This window comes from Diaporthe batatas (genome assembly GCF_019321695.1).
Source record: "Diaporthe batatas strain CRI 302-4 chromosome Unknown Contig00008, whole genome shotgun sequence".
NCBI classification, from domain to species: domain Eukaryota; kingdom Fungi; phylum Ascomycota; class Sordariomycetes; order Diaporthales; family Diaporthaceae; genus Diaporthe; species Diaporthe batatas.
This window is the reverse complement of record NW_025408555.1, coordinates 603,628-623,080: the sequence shown is the minus strand read 5'-3', so window position 1 is coordinate 623,080 and position 19,453 is coordinate 603,628. Positions and strand designations below refer to the sequence as shown.

The following is a 19,453-nucleotide window of genomic DNA, read 5'->3' as shown; positions in this document are numbered from 1 at the left end:
AGAGGCAATACTGTTGAATAGTGGAAAATGCCCGTGTTTGTTCATCCATGATGGTGGCTATTCGGCAGTTTACTAAGTGCATTGCCAGGTTGGGCGTGCCGATTGCCGCGGCCGTGAAGGTGGTTCCTACCCTCGGAGGGGCTGATGACTCGCCCTGCAGCTTGGAGGCGAGCCGCGACCCGTTGTAAAACCGGGCGTAACGTGAAAGAGGCCTTTTATTACCGTGGGTAAAGAAGCAACAGAAAGCAGATGATTGGGGGAGCAGTCGATCGTCCAAACTAAAAGTGCCCACCGGGCACTTGTCGCAGTGCAGTAGTTGCCCACTGCCGTGACACCGGCCCGCTACTAGGCATCATGTAGACTAGAGCCGGAGAAGGGTGTGGATGTGTGCGCCTGCATATGTGTGTGTCCAAGTTTGGACGGATATTCTCGGCGACTGCCAGCCGAACAGCACACAAGGGCTGTCCTTGGGGCGTTTGACGTGCGCCCTTTGCCTGAAAAAGCCCCTGGTACCGGACAAGAATATCCCCTTCCCAGCGATGTCGGCGCCCACAAGGCCTTGAAGCGCTCTGAGCTGTTCAGGGGGCGTGGTGGGTCAGTGGCAATATAAATATTGCTAGGCACAGGATTGTTTCCAGTACTCCTGCGAGCCGGAGCCCTGTATGGCGGGTTCCCACCCCATCTCATCTGACGATCGGATGTATTTGGATCAGGGCCCTTGGGCGATATGGCAGAGTTCAGTGCGAGGAGGCTTCCCCGGTGGCGCGCAGACAACTATTGGAAGGCGGTGCGGATGGGTATCATATTGTTGATTATGTCTCGAGGTTGATGCTCTTTCCGAACCGTGCGTAGAGCTCGACCTTGAGCTGTGTCATCTCCTCGCGAGCTGCGTTGAGCTTGTCCTCCAATTGTGATACATCCTCCTCGATCCTGGTTGTAGATGCCTCGAGCATTTCTTGTGCTTGTGATACCGTGACGTGGAAGAACGAGTCGCCGATTTTGTAGCTGCGTAGAAGAAGCATATCAGCAGGGGCAAGGTGTGACACGTGCTGTGGTTTGGTACTGACGGGATCTTGTCGTCCTCGTCGGCCAGCTCCAGTTCCATGGTTATGTCGTCGAGCTCTTCTTTCTCTTTCTGCTTGGGCTGTCAGCTCCTCCGTCTCTCCGCGCAGTGATCGAAGGCCGGGGTCGGTGGCGCACGCTCTTGATCTTGAGGTCCTCCTCGTATTTGAGCTCGCGTTGGTGCAGCCGGCTGAACTTGTTGATCTTGTCCTGGTCCTCGCGTCTGACCTCGACCTCGTCGCCGACGGCCTGCTCGTCTTCTTTCGTGAGCTGCACGAAAGAAATTTGATTAGCCAGGGCTGACCGACAACAACAAGCTGGAACTGTGTCTTACCATTCGTCTCTGCATCTTGGCGGTTGCTGTGGCGTGGTGCTTGACGACGAGATCTGGAGAACACGCTCCTCCGAGGCTCTGGCTCTGGCTCTGGCTCTAGGGCTCTCTAAATTTGGACCCCAAGCTCTTCCACCCTGGCTTTCTCTTGAACGGGCAGATGCGGGGACGGTGTGCGAGCACAGTACTATCCGTCTCGATACGGCCTGCGCTAACGGGATGACGTCGGGGTGTGATTGGCAGGGCCCGCTAAAACGAATTGTTGCTGCCGATTGGAGGGTTGGGGGTGTTGGTGTGCAAGGAAGGAAGCGGCCGAAAGTCAACAAGCACAGCTCGGACCGCATACGGCAACAGCATCGACCTGACAAAGCTCGCCTGCGAACCAGCCAACACCCATCGACCGATACTGACATCGGGCACGCAGCAAGACGACGAGATGGCGCCAGGACAGAAGATGTACCCTCGCGCGACGGTGAAAAAGATCGTCAAGGCCCACTCCAACTGCAATGTCAGCAAGAATGTCGACGTGACGGTAAGCTGGACACCAAAGAACCCGACGCGTTTTGGAGTCTGTACGCGCTGACCTTGACCTCTGGTGATACGCAGATGTTCCTCGACTATGTCATCTTCATGCAAACGTGCGCTGCGCCCTATCCCACCACCGATCTTCACGAGCTCAACGACTGACGGAATAGACAGGCTGGTGAAAGAGGCGGGAATCGAGTCGAAGCAGGCTGGCGAGAGGGGCATCACAGCCAGGAGTGTCAAGAAGACTACAGGAGTAAGAAGGGCCATCCTATGTCCAGGCGACGCCAGTCAAGATCGCTGACGTGTCTCTGCGCAACAGAATACACTTGCAAAGTTCAAGGGGTGAAGGGGCCTCGACGCAGCTGTCGATCCCCCCAAACCTCACGCGTCAAGTCATGGTCGCGTGCCTAACCATTTCTTCTTGGAGAAGAGCACAGACCCTCCTCGCCCAACACACCACAGCATAGCATGTCGGCAACGCGATCTGAGGTGCAGATAGAAGATGTGCGGTGGCTGGCCGCATCCAGCATACGAGCACACTCCACCTTCCGTTGAGGCTGAAGGGCCAGTCTTGGGCTGCATGTATGCACCATTGGCCGGATGAGGAGGGCGGCGTGTTAGCAGACGCCGGGCCCACAGCGGGAGCTACTGGAGCTACCACCTAGGTCCTGAAGGACGGAATAGATTCCTGCAGGAATGTGCAGGCTTGACTTGGGTCGGATGCGACACACAAGTTCCGATATGTACGTAGTACGCTCATTGAAAAATACGAGCATGGGTCATGGTTGAAGAGGCCGAGAAGCCATGACCACGAAATCGGTAGCATCAATTGAAGTACCTCCGTAGACTGCAAACGGTCGATGCCTAATAAAGTTGCTTGCCAGACCCGTTTCGCTCACAGTGGGTCAGACTAGGGTGGCACTGGCCAACGACATCAGACGCCGCCCACTTCAAAATTTCCACTTGACCTGCAGCCTCGACAGCTCCCTCAGCCCAGCTCAACCACCAAACCGAACAACCTGGACAAGAACCCCCGCAAACATCCACACTCACCCATACCTAAGGAATCTTCCTAAGCACTCCAATCCTCCTCTGTACGAGCCATCTCGAGAAAAAACTCTGTGACATCTCCCAGCACTGCACCGATTTCAAGCATCCTCGTGCTTGTAAGGCGATCGTGTCAATCACCAAACCCACTGCACCAGCCACATCACCGCAGCACATACTGGCAACCAACAGTGTGTCCTGTGCCGACCCAACCCGAACCAACCTGCCCGTCTAGCTGTCACCGAGATCGCTCATCCCACTCTCGCAATGGCTGCCACATCTGTCCAGAACCCCCCCGCCCAATCCGAGTCCAAGTCCTCCAAGAAGAAGAAGGCCAAGGCCGCCGCCGCCGCTGCCGAGCGCACCGAGTCTCCTGCCCCAGCTGCCACTCCCGACCAGCCTGCTTCTGTCGCCGGAAACAATGATATCTCCGAGAATGCTTATATTCGCGAGCTGAAGAAGTGAGTAACTCGCCCCCGCACCCCAACATGGTCTGCGGGGCAGCAGCTAACTTGCACGTGCCAGGGGCATTCGGAACACCAACAAGAAGATCGTGAGTAATCACCCCCTCCGTCTGACCTTGCACGGCACAAGCTGACCAACACTCCTGCACAGGGCAACGCCTCCAAAACCCAAGCTCTGGTCGACGAGCACAAGTCCAAAGGCAAGACACCCGAGGAGCTTGTCCAGCTCAAGATCATCAACCCCGACCAGAAGAAGCAAGTCGACAACCTCAACTCGCTCAAGGCCGAGGTTGCAAGACTCGAAGAACAGCTGGCCCAGTACGAGAAGATTGACGGAGAGTACCGTGCCCAGGTTGCCTCTGTTAAGGCCGATATCGAGAAGTCGTTCGAGCAGGACAAGGCAGACGCCGTCGCCGAGGTCAAGAAGCAGGCCGAGGCGGATGCGAAGAAGTCGCTGCACGATGGTCTCCTGGTCCTGTCCCAATTCCTGCGTCTCGCTGCCCACCGACGGGCGGAAGCCCCCGAATCTACAGAGGATGAGGACCAGGCATTGGAGGGCATCCTGCTCGGTGTTTACGGTGGTGACGAGGCCGCTGTGAATGTCATGCTGCGGCTTTGCGAAGGAACCGAGGACAAGACTGCCTCCGTTCACGGCGAGACCCTCGAGACAACTTGTGAGTTTACAAAATATGTCTAGATTGCTGTAAGCTGCTTTCTGACTGGCTCTTCACAGACGCGACCGTCAAGGCGTCAGCTGCCGCCCACTCGGCCCCGCTTTACCAAACGGCTTCCGAGGCTGAGACCGAGCCCGTTGAGGCCGCCGAACCCGTTCAGACCGATCCCACCGTTGCCAACGCTGGCCTGACCGAGATTGATGCTGGCACCGACACCGCTTTGACAAACGGGCAACAGGAGGAGGCTGCTGCTGACAGCACAATCCCAAATGCTGATGTCGGCGACGCTGCTGCGAACGCCGCTGCGGAGAGCCAGTGGGACGCCGGCAATGATCTGGCCACTTCCCAGGAGTGGGTCGAGGTACAGGCACCAGCTGAGACCGTCCCGACCGAGAGTGCTCCCGCCGTGCCCGCCGCCGCCGCCGCCGCTGCGCCTGCTGCCGCTAACACCGCATCCTGGGCTGACGATCACCCAGAGACCACGCCAGAGGTACGTAGAGAGGTATACCCATCCCGAATAACTCGGGCGACTGACATTTCTGGCCAGGCTTCGACTCCTACCGATCCCAACGATGGTTTCCAGTCTGTCCAGCGCCGTGGAAACCGCGACGGCGGTAACCGCGGAGGACGTGGCCGTGGCCGTGGAGGCGGCTTCCGTGGAGATGGCTTCCGTGGCCGCGGACGTGGCGGAGCGCGGGGACGAGGTGGTCCCCGCCGCGACGCCCCCGAGGCGTCATCCTAGAGGGTGCGCCAGCGCTACCTGCGGTGGAGACGAGGGCTAGGTCGTGATATACCTCCTCAGACAGCGGATCGCCATCGCCGCCGATCCCGTGTACAAAATCACTTGAATCAGCAGCCAGACACAACCTGGCGCACCGAGCGTGCGAGCCAGCAGGCTACATTAATACACATCACAGCGGCCGAGTCAACGACTCCTTCGCCTGTGGACTTTGTGGAGTTGGGGGACTCCGACTGGCCGTTCTCCAAGTTGTACCAGGAAGGTTGGTAGATTTGATCTCATGACCGCCTGCGCTCTGTTCTTAATAGTGGGATGGTTCACGAGAATGAATAATGAAAGAGAAAAGGAAAAAAAAGAAAAAGCGGAACGGTCTGGTCTGATTTGGTCTGGTCTGGTTTGTCAATGACCCTGTTTCATCTCTGGTCCGGGCTGGGTGGGAATGCTTTTGTGGCATAGGGACTTGGACAGGAGGAGTGGGCTACACTCTGCTACCTGGAGCACGGTTTGCGCGGTGTCATCCTCGGTTTGAGTTTTTGCGCGGCTGTTGACACTCATGACACGGTCGGTGTTTGGTTCCCGGTATCCTCAAAAGTGCATATATCATTGCGAAGCATGTACTGCATATGCGTTGCGGTCGTCACTAGGTACAAGACAGAGCCCAATGCAAGGTCACGAGCATTTACATCCATCAATTGAGTTCATTGAGAGGCATGTGACGTGGACAAGGGTCTGGAATTCCTCAACGCCACCATCTTGTACCCCTAAGGTTCTGACATGTGAGAAGATGCCCATCCGCTCGCCGTTGCGGTCTTTATCAGTACTCGAGGTGTATTCAGAGAATGCGCCGGCGCCTTCCTTTTCTTTCTTGGCCTGTTGGGTCAGGTCTGTCCCTGTCACTCGTCACTATACCAGCGGTGGATGGCGGCGTATCCTCAGTACTTTCAACCATGAGTCCTGGTGATTAGAGACGTGAGAGCAGCGATCTCCGCGTAACACTCGGAGGCAAGTAGGTAGGTAGCCTCTCCACACTCTAGGCCTTCAGCTCTGCTATTCTGGTCTGGGTTCCTGCGCGCTGCTCGCCAGCACGAATTTAGTGACTGCTTCGCCGCGCTCTCCTCCGACCCTTCACCCTTCCATTTCACACAGACGATCTCCTGACAGTCGCTCGACCTATCAACTCAGCGACCTCGCTGCGATGGATAACATTTGTCGCGTGGGCACGGGGAAATATCCCACAGTAACAGCAACATCTTCCGCTGCCTTTTTCATTTTTTGTGGCAGTATTCTCTCAGTCTGCTCCTAGTGACTTCTGGATCATGGTACAGCCCAGAGATGGAGTCCGTCGCAAGCCAGGTCCCATCGTTCTTCACTTCGACCAACGCCCGAGGCGCATGAGCGATGCTTACAGCTTCCATGAGGACATCCCGGGCGCTGTGGTCTCTTGTAATGAGGTAGAACTGATGTTTAAAGGTGGGACATCCCGCTGGGAAGCTTGTCAGTCTTGCCTGGCGGTCTTCTTGGCCAGGTCCTCGGTTGCGCTGCGACCAACCACACCCCCCATACAAGCGCGTATCGTCTGTCTCATGATGTTGTGGAGACTCATCCAGGACCATAATACCAGAAGGTATTTCAGACCCACCCAGCCAGCTACGATTAAATCGTGCCTAGCGAGCGAGCAATGGCGCAATAGCGAACGGATCACCATCCCAGCATTGCGGTCCCGAATGCTTCGCGATCCGAGGAACTCGGGAGCGGTTCTTCTCGAAAGCCCCTAGAGGCGATTTGAGAGCTCAATCACCCCGTGGGGCCAATGACCCAGAAGGTGATTTACGGAAGGGAATCTCGCGGTTGCCTGGGATCTTTAGAATTAAAGAAACACCCTTCCTCAGTGTAGATGTGAAGTACCTATGTAACTACCACTTCCTCCTAAAAGACTGCCGAGGCCGGGGTACCATATAACGCTCTTATTAGTGCTCAGCCCATATCTTGTTTGGTGAAACCTCTTCCTCGAAGTCCCGAGCAAGAAATGCTTAAAGAGATTGTGGCAGACTGCAACATGAACATGAACACGCTCTGTTGGCAATTTCTTGATTTAATCAATTGCTTCAAGAAATGATATAAACCCGACTTTGAACAGCAGGTGGCGGGAAAGCCGCTCTTCTTAGTTGCTGTATTCAAGGAGCCGTCCAGGAATCTTTCATTGGTGTCATTTGGTGGCTGTGGTCAGGCACAAGTTTCATGGGAAAAAACAATTAGGGACATTGGTGGGGGCATTTACGACGTTTAGACAATGATCTACAGTTTCTTCGTCTAGAACATAGGATTTGGCCTGACCTCGGGACTGTCCCCCATGCTGCGGCATGGTGGCTTTTTACTCATTGGAACACACACCTCCCAGCTTATGCAACATCTTATAATGATTGAGAGGACTTCAGGGTCAGCATGTATCCGGTTTGGTGGCGTCTACTGCCGATGCGTCTTACAAAGGTTCGCTGGACAAACTCGCAAGACTCTCAATTCTACCACAGGGCCAAAGCACAGGGAGTCACCTGTCTTGTAATAAATCGGCGGATCTCTGCCAAATATCATCACGTGAGAGTTACAAGAACGGCCGACGAATTCCCAAGCAACTAAAATATCTTCTTCAAAAAAGGCAAAGCTTGACAAGAAGGGAAATTCAGTGCATCTCAACTCGTAATGGCTCGAAGTGGATACGAAAGGTTCATCCCAATTTTTGTATCCACGAGAATGAATGGACTGGTAAGAACGATCCTGCATAATCCATAGCAGCGCTTTGATGCTCAGCTGCCAGGCAAAGCTAATCCAAAGATCTTGCTGGACAGCACTAGTTACAGGATCTTCGGATGGTCGCGATCAGTATCGGGTGATAATCGAAACATTCAACTGCTTCAAGGTCGTACTCGCAACCCAGGACACGACAACGAGCAAGCTTTGCGAGATTCATGGTGCATAATAAGAGATAAAATTTGATGCACAACGTTAGAAGATCCTCGGGGAAGCATGCTGCTTGCCGCTGCTCACTCAACACGATGGGTGCGTCCCTAATTAGCATTGCCGTGAGAGACGAATTCATTGCCGGTGCTCTCAGCTGTGCATATGGCAGGCCCCTGCGCTGCATTGCTGTCGGCAATGGATGGCACCTAATCTCTTCCTAATTTTTTTCTTCGTCTTCATGGTAGGACTTCTCTCCGACCCTAAGGCAAGGAACAAGAAGGCAAACCTCGTTGGCTCTCGAAACTTTGTCTAACCATCGACTGGAATGCCAAGCCTGACGGTTACCTAATTTGTTTCTATACCACATGCGTAAATTCTCCACGCTCACCACCTCACTCAAATTGTTATGATGCTTTGGGATTTGGTGCTGTGCTATATACCATGGGCAGAACCGTTTCTGGCCCATCCGTGACATCGCCGGTACACGTTTACACGACCTTGCTAATACCCAAGTATAGGCATGACAGACATAGTACATCGACTTATTAGGCAGCATACTCGGCGTAAAATCAAAGATGCAACAGCACACATGACCCGCAGAACCATCAAACCGTATGCGATTAACAGAAAAATAGGGTTACTGGTGCTCCTCGACAAGATGCACTTACATCTCCCCTACCCGGATATAGATCTGGCCAACTTGGCATCAACCTGGGCGAACTTTAAAACCTCGTCAAGCTTCTCAGCTGATTAAATCAAGCTGTTGTTTCAGTGGTGCATCAGCCTGTACACAAATTGGCTCGGGCGCCAATCGAAGCGTACCTAAGTATCTTCATTCCCTGGACGATACATAAGGGACGTCGTCCACGCATCACCTGGCCAGGAGGACCCACTTTCCAGTGGGCAGTGACTTTTCTGTCCAGTTCCGAGGGTGGGCGGAAGGCGCACCGATGGGAGGCGATTGTGGGTGCTGCCACAGCCGCATGTTCCTCGGAAGTATCAGATGGAGATCTGTTCTAGGCAAAAAGTTTGGTATGTAGCCGTCTTTATTAGCTTCCCGCCCCTGTCACCCCCCTCGCGCCGGGATCGCGGGTGGGTGTGCTTGGCGACGTGTTAATACTTGGTGATCTTGTAAAGCTGATACAGCCGTCGACGGCGCAAACTTTGTTCAACTTACTTTCCTCGCCGTGTGGTACACCTGCCTATTATGACGTAGTGTATGCGCCCCAATCATAAAATTCCCCTCTTGCCGGACCTCCAAAAGCGGGTGATTCAGTGGCTAACGCGCTTGTGCTGTTGGTCGGGGCTTTCTGTTTCGTGTGTGTCGTAAGGTTCGATGACTTGGTACGGCCCTACCCGCGTATTTCTAGGTTCCAAGATCTAGGCTCCAAGGTCTAGGCACCGCGACCTTATCGTCTCGCGGTGCAACTACCAAGCTCTATTATACATCCCTAATATTGCTGGATATCCTTGTTTTGGCTCAGACAACAAAGCCACCAATTGGTCTGAAATAACTGAATTAGGGAGCGCAAACTAAACCTGTATCTGTGAAAATCAGAGCAGCCTCACCGATAAATGCTCTCACGTCGCATTAGCAGTTAACAGTCTACAGCGGCTCGTAGTACCACCCGAGTATGCATCGAGCATAATGCCACTGAGTGGGTTGGTTGCATTGCATCTGGTAGCTTGAACTAGCCCTATAGTATACTATTCGAGATACCGTCACAGTCAGTACCTAGGTAATTTGTCAAGAGGGTCACTATGGACACTAACAGCTTTGAGCATACTGATGACTTTCTACCTAGGTACTCGGTATTTTGACGTTGAAACGCGCAACGGCGGATAAATCAAGGAAGATGGCACCATCAGCTGGTCACTAGTGATAAAAAGGGAAAGGGTCCCTAGTTGCTTGTGTACCACGTGAAGCTTATTTTCTTGGTACGAAAATCTAGCTATATTGGATCGTGAAGTGCCTAACATAGTATGATGCGCTGCTATGTGTGATCGACATGCAGCCCACTGAGTCGGAAGAGAACCTTGGAAGTCTGCCCCCCCCCCCCCACGTGGTGTCGTCATGTGTTCTGTGGATTCCATCTATACTACATGACAATCCCCTATGCCAGTGGTGTGCTGCATTGTATACACTCGTCCTTGGCCACGCCTGAAATAGGCGCCTGTCAGCTGTCTCCCCGAGCGTCTGTGCGGCTAGATTGCTGAACTTCATCCAGACACCTCAATTCCAATCCCAACAGAAGTGTGAAGGGTTGATTGGTCTGGTTTGTCTTGTTCCTGAGTACATGATGATCCCTTGTTTAACGTTGAGTCGTGGCATCTCAGGGGTTGGCCACAGGGTCTACCTATAGGTCCATGACATCGTCTAAAATCCGTGCTTGCCAACAACCTTGGAAGAGAAACACTTTAATAGAAAAAGGATAGATCTACTGTGACGATACATTTACAAGATGCCAGTGCAATATGCCAATCGAGTTGGGGGGGTGACGATACTGGTTAAGGCTAACAGAAGAAGGTTTGGTCGGTTGGAAGACCGTTGCGTTAGCTGTGGGGTGAAGTGCTCGAATGACAGAGACTTGCGGATGTACTTAAGTAGCGAGTACTTGGAGAGACTTACGGCCGGAATTGTGCGATCTCTCGTGATAGAATTATCATCTAGAATATAGGTACCTAGGAAGGTGGGTAAAGTTTCTCAAAACTCCAATCCTAGTCCAGCCTTACGAAATGCAACCACCCTCTAGACGCCAGCTAATGCAACGTCCCGTTTGAAGCCATAATGACGCCCAATCAACATCTAGTGTTCCCCAATCGGACCTTGAACTTGACCCAATCTTCCTATCACGCGCCCCGCGGAACACGCGGGTAGCTCCGATGCCCAATTGCGACAATGTGACCCTCCTATCGAAGTGTCGAGTTTCAGATTTCGCTAGCCTAGAAGCAGAAGACCTGGTCCGTGATCTTTGACGAAGCCCCGGGCTTTTCGTACCCCAGCTCGACCAATCCCTTCTTCGCGGCGTTGATCATGCCCGGCGGCCCGCAAAGCATAACCCTGGAGCCGTCCTCCTTTGGACCGGGGAACTTCTCCGCCATGAGCTCCTTGGTGACGTATCCCGTGCCGTATGCCCAGTTCTCCGGAGGGTTATCTAGCAGGTAGAACATCTTGAAGTTCTTGGGGTATCGCCTGGCGAAGGACTCGAGGTCCTTGCGCAGCAGGATGTCGTCCTCTGACCGGTTGGCGTAGATGAGGCTGACCTCGGTCGTATCCCTTTCGTCCTCGCAGATGGCGCGGATAAGCTGGTACATGGGTGTTATCCCTGTGCCTCCTGCCAGCATGCCGATCTTCTTGCAGAGGCCCCTCGTGTACCGCATGGCGCCCTTGGGACCGCGGAACATGACCTCATCTCCGACGGACAGGTGCTTCAGGTACTTGCCGGTGAGCTGGCCGTCGTCGTATACCTTGATAACGAGCTCCAGGATACCCTTGTCTGAGTTGTTGGATACGGGTGTGTACGATCGCTGAACCGTTGCGCCGTCTATCGTCGTCTTGATGGCCACATGCTGGCCGATCGGCAGGCCCAGAACGGCGTCTGGTGTTGGCAGCTCGAACACGAGTCTGTAAACGTTTGGTGTGACGAGCTCCTTCTCAATCAGGGGCAGGGGGTGGTATGTCTGCGGGTCCAAAAAGCCGCGCTGCAGCAGAGGGTCTGCCTTTGCTACTCTTGGGATCTTCTTGTGTGCTGCGTGGTGAAGCGCGCCAGACTCCATATCGAGCAGTTGAGAGAATTTCCTGACCGCCACGCCTCCTGCAACGAGTGCAAGTGCTGTTGCAATAATGAAGCCCTCTACAAACCCGAATCCGCTCCCACTTCTTGAGCCCTGAGCTTGTCTGAGCTTGAGAAGATTTGATAGTGCTGACAGATCCATCCTGCGCAGGCCGAGTGTGGCTCCGGCCAGAGCACCTAGAGACACGACTGCCCCGCCGACTGCTGTTGATGCGCTGGTGCCTGACTTTTTCGACGCTGGTGGTGTCTGCAGTGTCACACGCACTGGTTTTGCTGCAGGCTTTCCGGCGCTCTTAAGCTTGCCGACGCGGAAATCGGCCATGATCTCGAACGCGTCCTCAGAATGACCGGCGTTGTCGAAAGCCTCAGTTGCGTCTGTTCCGGCAGCTTCCACCAAGATCTCCGCGCCACCAGGATGCTCTTCCAGATATTTGGTCAGATCATAGACTGTGTGTTCATTGTTAGCAGGCTGTGATCGTTCCCTTCGTCTTGGTGCTGCTCACCCTCGCCGTTAATGACCATCCAGGCGTCTTCGGGCCCCCGATGGGCGGCAACATCTTTGGCCGTATATTCTGTGTCTACAGACATAGTGTACTGAGTGTTCCAAAGCAAAGTGTGAGAAAGACTTTGGAAAGTAATGTTTCTCTAGACGAGGCCTATTCACAGTATGCTATAAAATTGTCGACGATGAGTTCTGACAGTGGCCTTGTATATAAATGGAAGCGGAATATCAAAACTACCTGGCCAGCAAGAAGTCCCCTATCACACCCTGTCCACCGGGCTGTGCGTATCGGACCCTCAAAACTAGTCAGGGATGAACCTTTCGATTTTACAGTGGGACGCCGAGGCTCTATAAGCTAGATTGCAACCCTACAATCGATCTGCCGAGGCGACGGCCAGATCCGGAAGCACCCGGGGCCACGAAACGGGCGACGGCAGGGGCTTCAAGAGAGGTTTTGGCAATCCCAAAAAATCTACTGGCCCGGGATTGGCTTCGTGCGATTCGGCCCTCGCCAAAATTCTGCGTCGGCCTACGTCATGACGCGAGCACAGTGAGCTGGCCGAGTTACACTACCCACGCGCCAGGTTTGCCATTCGTGTGGCCTTGGTTTTTTGCGGAAATCGGGCATCATTTTGCTCTCCAGCGCCGGCGAGCCGAGGCAAACCTGAAGGGCACCGCAAGGGTCTGCCTGGGTCCACTGAAAATTTCTGTAGGATATTTTCAGCACCACTGCAAGCACACGCATTGCGTGAATCTCGCCTTGTCCGGGTCCACACAGCGACACCTCGACTCGCCCTTTTCTCGCGAAGACCGTCCCGTTCAACGCCTCGGCAAGTGGATTTTGTAGAATTAATAATGCCGAAGGTTTTGTCTTACAGGGCCGGATCGGCATGGTAGAGATACGTATGCCTGCAGCCATGGGGTTTCCAGAATGTTGTCATGGTTCGGCAACGGAGGGAGCCCCTGAGCGACGATATGAAGCTCCCGCGCCCAGCCCGGACTCATTTATATATCGCCGCTCCCAATCATCTTGAGCTCATGGCTCATGTGTGCTATTATTATCCCAGCCCATCAAAACAACATATTTTTTATCATTCAAACAACTGGGCTGCTCTCCTCCAATTCCACTTAGATTCCCGTCCAGATAACTACAGCAACCAGAACCAGCCAAGATGAGACCCGACTTTGTGCCCAAGCAGTTCTATCTGCTTGGCGAGGATGTCTCCACAGCACGAGAGATCAGCATTCCCTCAGCAGTCGACGAGGATGAACTCAGGCAACTGGTTGCATCACATTTTGCCATTGTCGGCGCAAAAGGTATGCATGCATTGGGACACATAAGATTTCTGGTTGGCCGCCCAATACTCACTATTGTCACCAGGTATCGGGTTCGTGAACGATCGTGAGGCGTACTCAACGGTGGCGGACGTACTAGATGCACAAGGCCCAGTCGCTATTACTATTGACGGGCGTGGGGTCCGTGAGGTCCAGGGGCCCAAGGGTCTGCCATATGTCGGCAACTATTTTGAGATTTACCCCGACCATCTCGGAAACCACCAGCGGCTATTCGAGAAATATGGCCCCATCTTCAAGACCAACAACATGGGTTCGACCACATATCTTACAAATGATCCCGCACTTGCAGGTATCTTTTTCTCAGAGAACGATTTTTTCACCAAGGATATCATCCCAGGACACCCCCTCTACCCCATCAAGAACAACGAGGCTGGTGTCTTCCTGGGTGACACGGACACGGAAGAATGGAAAGTCGCACACAAGTTCTTGCCTCCATTTTTTGGGCCAAAGGCAGTGCGTCATTATGCCCCGACCATGAACCAGACTGTTGAGGATGCGTTCAAGGTTTTCGACGAACTCGCAGATCGCGATGAGGCATGGAACGTGTACTCTTACATGCTGAAGCTCGGCTCACAGGCCGTCGGCAAGCTGATCCTTGGCATGGATTTCAACCACTTCGCTTCGGTAGACGCGCCACCACACGAGATGGTGATCCTCATGGCCACATCCCTGGAGCTGAACAAGAAGATCACATCGATGGGTAGCTGGTATGCTCATCTCCCATTTGGCGACCCGAAGAAGTTATACGATGCGAAGGAGCGCATGAGGGTCATGATCGAGGAGGTCATTGCTGGTGCATCGAGGGGGATCGAGGACTTGGACCTGCAGGAGGCGGCGTTGAAGGCGAACAACATGGTTGACTATGTGTTGCGCGCCACCGACAACAAGGGCAACAAGCTCCCGACGAACCGTGTCCTGGAGCCACTGGTCGTCGCCACCGGCGCCGGCTTCACCACGACCAGCTCCCTCCTGTCCTGGCTTATCTACGGCATGGTCAACTACCCGGGCATGCAGGAGCGCCTGCTGCAGGAGCTCGTGGACAACGACTTCACCGACGAGACGGAGGTGACGGCCGACCTGACGGCCAAGCTGCCCTTCCTCGACCACTTCATCAAGGAGACGCAGCGGCGGCACAACCCGTCATACCAGCCGGCACGCACGGCCAAGTGCGACCTCGTGCTGCCAGGCGGCTACAAGATCCCCAAGGACTCCATCGTGATCCCGGCGCTGCACCACATCCACAACAACCCAGCCATCTGGGGCAATCCGGCGAGCTTCGACCCGGACCGCTGGGACACCGATCGCGTGCGCAACAAGCCCAACAACAGTTATATCCCCTTCGCCACGGGCCCCCGCGGCTGCATCGGGTTCAACTTTGCGCTGCAGGAGGTGCGCATCTTCCTGTGCAAGCTCGTGTGGCGCTACCAGTTCAGCCTCGCCACCGAGGGCGCCATCGACTACGACCCCATGTTCCAGCTCATACGGCCCACGAACCTCTACGTGCGCGCTGAGAGGAGGGTGAAGTGGCCGCCGAGGACTGAGGCGTAAATGGGCTGGCTGGCTGCCGCTGCCAGTGCTTCTTTAGCGAACGAGTTGGGTGAGGGTGGCAGGTGTCGGCCTGTGTCTGGCCCGGGAGCGCGGTGAGCATGACTCGTTGCCTCCCAGGCGCGGTGGAGCTGACGATGTGACGCCTGCGACGACCTGAGCGTCGCGGAGCCGCCACTGCGTTACCTCGGCATTGGTGCAAGCTTCTCACCAGGAGTTTCTGAGGGCATTTTCTTGTTTGTGCGTGGCGGGAAGCGGCGAATTGGTGTTATGGTTTCTCGGAGTTCAGGTTGGCGTTTTACTGGCGTCCTGAGTATCGTGGGATCCTTTTCTGCCCAAGCACTGGCAGTGTTCGGGGAGTGGGTCCATAGACAAAACAGATTCTCGCTCACAATGCAAAACAAACAAATCGATCGACGATGATTGTTCTTTCCTCGGTGCCCGTACCACCGAAATGTGATCTGTTATTCCGGCTCGTGCCCGCGGGCGACAAAAACACCGACGCCCACGACCCGCTCTGATGCTCTCGCAGCGTGATGGTTTGTCGAAGAAGACAGTTGAAGAAAGAGGACGTTAAGCTCAAACTGCATAGATCGAGAGATCGGAAAGCTGTCAACGGAGTCTCGGGCCATTTGGATCACGTCGGAATATTCGACGAAGTTAGAATGTTGACAAAGTGGACCAGGCTCGCGGAGCTTTTAGGTGCAAGGAATCGGATGAGGCCGTTGCTTACACAGACCGTCCCGCCATCTGCAAGATCTGAGATAAGATTCAAGCACCGGGCATATAGTGTCCTGGGTCAGGCGAAGCGGCTGATGCCGGATCCAATGATGGCACATCCTCAGCCTTAGGACGACCCAGGCGTCCGTACCTCGGGGGCTCTTGCACAACAACACATGAACTAACGGATGGATAGCTGTAATGGGAGATGGTTCCGATGTTCATCTTGGGCACAGGCAGCGCCCGGCCGAGGGTCCAACGTGTGTCAAAGATCTGCCCTGTCAAGTTTCAGCCCACCAGCAAAGGATACAAAGGGGTATGTATCTATCTGGGAACACGCGGCATATCAAGACCTAGAGCAGTTGGGCCGTTCCCGCAACAGCATTGGGGAAAACATGATTCCGACCCTATGGACTCCTTTCACCCAAATCAAGACATCAATCAGTTGAATCTAAGTTTATTTCGCAATCGAACAATTCTCGGCTTCGTAGACCTGCATCCGGGCGATGTTCCATACAACCCTACGATGTGGCGCCAAGGTCGCCCATAATGCCCAATAATCTTGGCTCTAGTGCGGATTTAACAAGATCAGATTTGACCAAGGGTCTGCAAAGACAGGAAAATCATGCATGGATTTGAAATGGTCCAAACATCTTCGCAAATGTTGGAACATCTGTCCTTTTCCGTCTTACTACCCTAGGTGGCAGTGTTAGCCTACCAAGATCCGACCCCACGTAACAGGGCCACATGGTGGAACAAGTTGGAGGATCCATCCAGGTTCCCAGAATTTAGGGGTTGCTGATCATGTTTCTGATTGGGCTCCAGTTTCCAGGGTGGCCGCCTAGGCTCGATACAGGCGGTAGGGGGGTCACACACCCTGCCTAAGATCTGGCAATTGGTTGAACTGCTGTCTAATAATCGCCCCATTTTCCTGCACACCATGTTCCACTACCTAGGTATGATATTATAGCATATGATATCCGCTTCCCGAGGCCCGCTGGGAAAGGGCGGAAAGTTACGACCTGTTGAGAGCTGCGCGGACAGGCGCCCATGAGCGGAAACAGCTCTTGAGACCAGACAATACCTTGGACGATCCGGCAGTCGGCACCATGGGCCCAAAATCACGTGCAGACGGTACCACATAGGTGTACTGGAGGGTACTGTGGCACGTAGGAGGTGTAACGGTGACTTAAGCTTATATTGCCGGCAAGGGCTGTGCGGCCGCAGAGTTCAGGTGCAGATCAGACGGCTCAAAAAGTTGTACATTTCGAGGGACCGGTCATCAATGCTGGCGAAGCTAGCTCGATCTTGCGCCAACCTTATGCTTGGGCATTGTACGTTTCCAACCGCATGGGGCAATTCAAGCTGTGCTGGCGGTGGCCTGTCGGCTGTTGCTGCACCAGGCGCGCTGAAGAAGGCTCTTGAGATGATTTTGTTTAGGTCGCATTGTCCATGACAGGAGGGTGGTACGATCTAAATGCAACGTTTTTGGAGAATCGGAAAATAAGCTTTACGTCGGGCTAGGGGATCGATGTGACACCAACGATCCAGAGGGCGATCTAACACACGATCCCTGCGGGTTATGCCCCCCCTGTGAATGATTGACAGCTGTCGAGATGCTAACTACCTGGAGAGCCATGCTAGGCAGGCCAGCGGGATTCGAGCGCTCAGATCCGACGGGCGCGCGCTTCCTCGAACGCCCGCAGCCTTGCCAGGAAGGCGTTGCACTGCGCAACGTGTTTTGGAGCTGTCACAATTCTTGTTGCTCAAATGAAGCTGGCTAAAACTTGTCACGCACTTGGGCTTAAGTCACGTCAATTTCGGTGATATTATTCTAGTAATGCCGGAGAAGCTTCTTAATTTGGTGACCAAGCTTTTATGCAATTAAACATCCTATTAGGGTCCGGTGCGACAGTCTTCTTGTACGACTTAATAGACTCCCATGTCAAGCGCCCAGACACAATACCTAGGTACTGCTAGAAATGTACGGAGGTGGTGGTCGACCGAGTACCAAGAGAGTGGTCTTAGCTCCCAAACCTGAAACAGGTTCCAAGAATAGAGGCAAAGATCAGCCGTGTTTAATTACCGAGCCAACGGGTTCTCTGGGCATCACAGTATTTCCAAGGTTGTTGGGCCACATGTCCAGTTGCAGGAGGGGAAGCATTAACTTCACGCACACTGAATTAGGCTTCGCGATGTCCTTGGTACTTTCTGATTGCATCAGCTTGAATGACTGTCTTAATTGATTTCTGCTGCTTGTGGGGTACATGAACGGGTTGCTGGTCTGGCTGGCGACTCGCTCGGATAGGGTTTCATGAGGAAGCATGTAAACTCGGGAAGTACCCTTAGTAGCTTCGCCCTATTCGCGCCTACGGCAAACCGGCCCACGTCCGAAGGAGCTTTAGCACTACTCGTCGGTCGATTTCCCCACCGTTGTGCATGCGGCTCCCAGGGTCCTACCCCATGACAGGGACATGGGAGGCCGCGGCGACATGGCATGCCTCTGGCGCCAGTTGACCCAAATCTAAATCTATGGCTAGCACACTCTCCTCTGGATGTTTCAAACGGGTCCAAACGCCTCATGAGTCCGTCGACATCGTGCTATGGTCCCCGTCCGCCTTTTAGCGCGAGGACGGCGAGCGAACAAACCCAAAAGCCCTCGGGATAACTCGCTGGCTGAAGGGACCCTTGACTTGGTCCTGCTCGGCTTTCCGTAGCTTATGCGAGCCTGGCGGAGGGTCAGCAGTCTTGATCCCCGGATCATGTGGAGGCCATGGACGCCGATTGGTTACTCAAACCCCCGACCACGTGTGACCTCCAAACCATCATCGCGGCTCAGGGGCCGCAGGCGCGCAAGCAAGCGATACCTAGGTAGCCCCGGAGTACACAGCAGATACATTTCACTCCCTTGGTACTTGTCTACTAGGTATCCACAGCACCATCCAAGACTTGGGAGCGCTATCATAACGACTTGGGATAGTGTGCCAGCCACTTTGCAGAAGACCATAATAGAAGCATTGTGCGTTGATGCACTTAGGACCATGCCCCTTGTGTCATTCATCATAGTGGCTGGGCATGATCTCTGGCGAGGGTGGGAGGTGCATGTAGATGCATAGGACATATTTAACCAAGATCTGAGGCGACATGAGAGTCTCAGAACCTTGGCCGTCGATCCCTGATGGCGGATCGATCTGCTCACGCCTACTTTCGCGGAAAGCAAGCGGGGATGGGGCGCTGAAGGATAGGGCAGCCAACATCCTCGGCTGCAGGGATAAAGTACAGGCTCACGCACGATCAAGACCACCAGAGCCTCTGCACGAGAGTTTCATGTGAAAAGGACAACGTGCGTGACGTAGCACAAGACTCTTTAACAATGTTTGCTGCGGGTTATGCGCACCGACCTCATGCTCCATCCACCCAGCATCTGTAGCATCGGGATAGGGCGAAGGAGGTTTTCCATCAGCCTCGTGGGGAATGCAGGCCCGGGGGGTCCATGCCAAGACAGCATCAACTGCCGTTGCATAACGATCTGCCCCCGTCCTAGCAAGGTAGCATCGTGGTCAAAGAACCTCAGCCCGTCCGCGGAATACGGGAACTATCATCTGTACTGTCTTGTTTCATAGCCTAACTAGGGGCTACATTGGAAGTGGAATACAATTGCGAACCTGTAAGTTTGCTCCCAGTCGTGCACCCTGGGTCTCGGCGACCGAATACAATAAAGGCATCACGCCCTTTC

The 19,453-nt window shown here is 54.1% G+C and overlaps 5 protein-coding genes across 5 annotated transcripts; 3 read left to right on the top strand and 2 right to left on the bottom strand.

Annotated features, from left to right (window-relative positions):
- Window positions 1-812: 812 nt before the first annotated feature.
- Window positions 813-1,411, bottom strand: KVR01_007277 (tubulin-binding prefolding complex subunit GIM3; the record flags this gene model as incomplete). Its single annotated transcript, XM_044793162.1, has 4 exons — window positions 813-1,005; window positions 1,068-1,135; window positions 1,201-1,332; window positions 1,397-1,411. The coding sequence occupies 4 exons, from the start codon at window positions 1,409-1,411 to the stop codon at window positions 813-815; spliced, it is 408 nt and encodes a 135-aa protein (XP_044643530.1).
- Window positions 1,412-1,706: 295 nt separating this feature from the next.
- KVR01_007309 (uncharacterized protein) lies at window positions 1,707-2,711 on the top strand. The gene is made up of 4 exons (XM_044783489.1): window positions 1,707-1,925; window positions 2,000-2,031; window positions 2,093-2,174; window positions 2,241-2,711. The coding sequence occupies exons 1-4, from the start codon at window positions 1,830-1,832 to the stop codon at window positions 2,265-2,267; spliced, it is 237 nt and encodes a 78-aa protein (XP_044643562.1). The 5' UTR covers window positions 1,707-1,829; the 3' UTR covers window positions 2,268-2,711.
- A 187-nt stretch (window positions 2,712-2,898) lies between these two features.
- Window positions 2,899-5,535, top strand: KVR01_007113 (uncharacterized protein). Its single transcript, XM_044793903.1, has 5 exons — window positions 2,899-3,429; window positions 3,494-3,521; window positions 3,584-4,106; window positions 4,166-4,596; window positions 4,654-5,535. Exons 1-5 carry the CDS (start codon window positions 3,236-3,238, stop codon window positions 4,846-4,848), a joined length of 1,371 nt encoding a protein of 456 aa, XP_044643366.1. The 5' UTR covers window positions 2,899-3,235; the 3' UTR covers window positions 4,849-5,535.
- Window positions 5,536-10,436: 4,901 nt separating this feature from the next.
- Window positions 10,437-12,385, bottom strand: KVR01_007098 (uncharacterized protein). Its single transcript, XM_044791775.1, has 2 exons — window positions 12,098-12,385; window positions 10,437-12,041 (listed from the first exon to the last, which is right to left on the bottom strand). The coding sequence occupies exons 1-2, from the start codon at window positions 12,180-12,182 to the stop codon at window positions 10,744-10,746; spliced, it is 1,383 nt and encodes a 460-aa protein (XP_044643351.1). The 5' UTR covers window positions 12,183-12,385; the 3' UTR covers window positions 10,437-10,743.
- Window positions 12,386-12,738: 353 nt separating this feature from the next.
- On the top strand, window positions 12,739-15,413 carry KVR01_007504 (uncharacterized protein). Its single transcript, XM_044791336.1, has 2 exons — window positions 12,739-13,413; window positions 13,478-15,413. Exons 1-2 carry the CDS (start codon window positions 13,269-13,271, stop codon window positions 14,998-15,000), a joined length of 1,668 nt encoding a protein of 555 aa, XP_044643757.1. The 5' UTR covers window positions 12,739-13,268; the 3' UTR covers window positions 15,001-15,413.
- The last annotated feature ends 4,040 nt before the right edge of the window (window positions 15,414-19,453 follow it).

Bases quoted from the DNA above. Each gene is read 5' to 3' on its own strand.
- KVR01_007504 (XM_044791336.1), top strand. From the start codon at position 13,269: ATGAGACCCGACTTTGTGCCCAAGCAGTTCTATCTGCTTGGCGAGGAT. The intron at 13,414-13,477 runs GTATGCATGCAT...TATTGTCACCAG, and splicing joins TGCCATTGTCGGCGCAAAAG to GTATCGGGTTCGTGAACGAT.
- KVR01_007309 (XM_044783489.1), top strand. From the start codon at position 1,830: ATGGCGCCAGGACAGAAGATGTACCCTCGCGCGACGGTGAAAAAGATC. The intron at 1,926-1,999 runs GTAAGCTGGACA...GGTGATACGCAG, and splicing joins GCAAGAATGTCGACGTGACG to ATGTTCCTCGACTATGTCAT. The intron at 2,032-2,092 runs GTGCGCTGCGCC...CGGAATAGACAG, and splicing joins TATGTCATCTTCATGCAAAC to GCTGGTGAAAGAGGCGGGAA.
- KVR01_007113 (XM_044793903.1), top strand. From the start codon at position 3,236: ATGGCTGCCACATCTGTCCAGAACCCCCCCGCCCAATCCGAGTCCAAG. The intron at 3,522-3,583 runs GTGAGTAATCAC...ACTCCTGCACAG, and splicing joins GGAACACCAACAAGAAGATC to GGCAACGCCTCCAAAACCCA. The intron at 4,597-4,653 runs GTACGTAGAGAG...ATTTCTGGCCAG, and splicing joins ACCCAGAGACCACGCCAGAG to GCTTCGACTCCTACCGATCC.
- KVR01_007098 (XM_044791775.1), bottom strand. From the start codon at position 12,182: ATGTCTGTAGACACAGAATATACGGCCAAAGATGTTGCCGCCCATCGG. The intron at 12,042-12,097 runs GTGAGCAGCACC...ATGAACACACAG, and splicing joins GATGGTCATTAACGGCGAGG to TCTATGATCTGACCAAATAT.